Raw genomic sequence first — 3,819 nt, 5'->3', positions numbered from 1 at the left:
ACAATATGACAAAAAAATACGTGGCATGATCTGATTGTCCCGGCTTATATAGACCGTGGGTACAAGCCAATGAACGGATGTTTTCCAGACTCCTTCCGAAAAAGGGGTCTGGCTGCGCCAGACTACATTCTTGTCACAACAAAGTAGTGATGGGCGATATGGCCAATTTTCTTAATTTTCGATAACGATCGATAATGGACTTTTTCAGGAAATATCGATTATTAACGATACGATAACCACACCTTCATTTTGGGGTGTGTCAAGGGTGTGGCTAATGATTTTAGCACAGATATAACTGTACTGGACATGAGAGAAGATCATTTCCTAATCATTTTCTTACTCTTGAGCTTGGTTCTCTTCCTATTGAAGTAGGCTGAGCTAACAACTGCTCAGTTGCTTCTTTCTTGCAGTTCAACAGTGCAATTATCTACTTATTAAAATTAGTTATTTAACCTTAATAAATGGGCGTGGTCAATAGATCGATGAAAATAGCATAGATAATAGAGTACTCTATTATCTATGAAAATAGCATAAAATTTTCGATAATGATTCAAATCGATTCCGTAAAATATCGTTTATATCGATAAAGAATCGATATATCGCCCATCACTACAACAAAGCAATTGACCTTGTTCATCAGCAATTCACCACGTTAGCTGAGTTTATGCAGTGGAAAGAACAATATGAGACAAGTTCACGATCTTCATTTGTCCTACATTCTTCTCCAAAGGAGCGTAGTTCAGCAGGCTATGTAACTTACTACTATTATTGTAACAGATCTGGCAAGTATATTGGTAGAGGAAAGGGAAAGCGGCAATTAAAAATTCAAGGATCTTCAAAGTTGGATACACACTGTCCTGCCTATATAAGGGCAAAAAGGTACCAAGATGGACAAGTGCATGTTGAAATATGTGACTATCATACCCACGAGTTGCTATTAGCACATCTTCCTTTGCCTGAGTCAACTAGACAGATAGTTGCAGCAAAACTTGCCGATGGAGTTACCATTTCAACAATTTTTGATTCTGTTCGTGATGAGCCTTTGGATGGAGTAATTACTCGTAAACACCTCCTTTGCCGTCAAGATATACACAACATAAAATATCAATACAACCTGGAAGGTGTGAAATTGCATTCTGATGATCACACAAGTGTATCTTTGTTTGTTGCTGAGAATATGAGGATTACATGCGAGTCAGAAGAGTTTGAAAATCCTGTAATTATTTATAAACAGCAAGGGCAAGAGCAACCAGATAGTATTGATGATTTGTCTGATGAGGACTTCATTATTGGGCTTCAAACACCTTTTCAACGGGATATGTTAACTAAATTCGGGTCAACTGCAGTGTGTATGGATAGTACACACGGCACAAATGTATATGACTTCTTCCTAATAACGATTTTAGTACTAGATGAGTTTGGAGAAGGAATTCCTGTATGCTGGTTCATTTCTAATAGAGAAGACTCTGCTGCAATACGACAAGGTTTACTCAAGCTTAAGGATAGGTGTGGGGATATTCATACCAACACCTTTATGAGTGATGATGCAGAGAATTTCTACAATGCATGGCAGGGAGTTTTCACCACAGTCCACACAAAAAGCTAATCTGTGCCTGGCATATCGATAGGAGCTGGAAGAAAGGAATTCAGAGACACATTTCTGGTAAAGCTAAGCAAGAAGAAGTATATCATTGTTTGCGTGCACTTCTAAACGAAGGTGACGAAGCTTCATTTCGCCAGAGGCTTCAGCAATTTGTCTCATGGCTCTCCACTATGGAAGAATTGTCAAGTTTTTCAGAGTACTTTCAACATGAATACATCAAACGAGTTGAACAGTGGGCTCCATGCTACAGAATTGCGTCAGTCGTGAATACAAATATGGCTGTTGAGTCGTTTCACCATGTTTTGAAGGTATGTTACATGGAGAAAAAGCAAAACCGTCGTGTTGATAAGCTGATTCATTTTCTGTTGAAAATTGCTCGTGACAAAGTCTTTGACAGAATAATCAAAACTCAAAAGGGAAAGATGACTCATAGGTTGAGTGAAATTATGAAGCGACATAGAAATGCAGAAGAAGCGTTACCATCAGTCAACATCCAGTGCTTATCTGAAGGGAACTTGTGGAGAGTGGAATCTGTTTCCATGCAGAAGACCTACAATGTAGAACGAAACAGTGCATTGCAGTGCTCATGCAAATTGAGCTGTTCAACTTGTAAAGTTTGTGTACATTCATTTACTTGTACATGTATGGACTACATTCTACATGCAACAGTATGTAAGCACATTCATATTGTATGCCTTGGTACCAGCATTGGCAACAAAGCCGAGGACACTTCAAGCATAAGACGGAATCCGTTGGTACAGGAACAGGAGTGCAACAGTTTTATTATGTCAGACTCTGGAGTCAATTATACTGAAAGTACTGACTTGGCAGAGGGCTGCCTTACAGCAGATACAGCTACATGTACTACTTCTGGTGTTACAGAAAATCTTGAAATATATCTTAAAACAACTTTAAGTGATGAAAGTCATTTGACTCAAATGAAAGCTGTCAAGATGTGTAAACAGATAGAAGCAGAGTTGCTTAACTGTCAAGATGTCGATGCAATTACAGCTGGAATGAAGCACCTCAGTTCTGCTTTGATGGTAATAAGGTCAATGAACAATAACCCAAGAAATTCTTCATTTCCTGTAAAGAAGCGACCAGCTCCAAATGCAAATTGTGAGAAGCAGTTTCGTTTTAAATCCACTAAAAGGAAAACCGAGCATGTGCGTAAAACACTGTCGAAACCAAATTTGGATGAAATGAAGGAGTGTGTTGAAAAATTAGATGAGATTGAAGTCGATGTTTGTGGGTTATGTTTGCATCCTGATGATAAGACTGGTAATGCTGTTGTGAATTGGGTGGAGTGTCTACTTTGTGGCACTTGGTATCATGAACTTTGTGTTAAAACTGACTCTCTTGATGATTTTATTTGTGATGTTTGTCAAAAAGATTAATACAATAATAGATTATTTTTTAAAAATTATAATAGTTGTAACAATTTCTGAACTCATAACTACTAGTACTGTGCTCACAATTATTGTTTGTCACTATATTCTGTATGAAAATCATTAGTTTAATATTTTTCTTAAGTTTTATTACAATTACAAGGTTAAGTGAGCTACGCCCTCTTCCGTTTCTCCCGTACTTTCGAATATCCGGAAATGCAAACGTCCTCTCCCTAATGCTAGTCATGATAAAGATCTTGATAACATCAGTTGATTTACATAGTAACAGTAAAAGGAAGAGGCTACAATTGCCTGGCCTCTTATTTCCACATGTTTCTTGTTCTTATCTTCTGACTAAATCACGGTTACGTTGTTTATAGCGAGTCATAGTGAAACAGGCCGAGGCTTCAGGACGATCCGCAAGGACTCATTCAAGATGACTTTTAACATCGAGTTTGAGTCTGCCGAAGAGAAAGGTGCCTTTAGTTATCATTTAAAAGATTTTCAATCCTTGCTATCTAAGAACAAGCTAGATAGCTTTGGTCTGTTGACAGCCATGTTTAATTTTATAGTTTTAGCCTAAGCTGCATGATGCATGGCTCTTTTGAGTCTTCTGCTGGTATAGGGAGTTAGTAAAACTGTCTGTACTCTTCTAAGAGTCCTTTTTAGATCTTGTGGATGCCTGTGGTGCTTGCATTCTGTGATTCTTCACTGCCCATTTTTAATTACATTCTAAAGCCACCCGCCATTTTTAATTGACTGGGCAGCCCACCCCCCTTTTATACGCAGAGTTTTATACCCGTGCTCATGCTCGGTGCTGTAGCAATC

The 3,819-nt window shown here is 38.2% G+C and overlaps 1 protein-coding gene across 1 annotated transcript; it reads left to right on the top strand.

Moving 5' to 3' along the window:
• The first annotated feature begins 617 nt into the window (after positions 1-617).
• Positions 618-3,000, top strand: LOC100639675 (uncharacterized). The gene is given in 2 exon segments (XM_011410268.2): positions 618-1,588; positions 1,591-3,000. Coding segments are annotated over 2 exon segments (2,334 nt in total). The 5' UTR covers positions 618-664.
• The last annotated feature ends 819 nt before the right edge of the window (positions 3,001-3,819 follow it).

This window comes from Amphimedon queenslandica, unplaced genomic scaffold (genome assembly GCF_000090795.2).
Source record: "Amphimedon queenslandica unplaced genomic scaffold, v1.1 AMPQUscaffold_9521_Cont18412, whole genome shotgun sequence".
Classification (NCBI taxonomy): domain Eukaryota; kingdom Metazoa; phylum Porifera; class Demospongiae; order Haplosclerida; family Niphatidae; genus Amphimedon; species Amphimedon queenslandica.
This window is presented reverse-complemented; position numbering and strand designations above follow the sequence as displayed.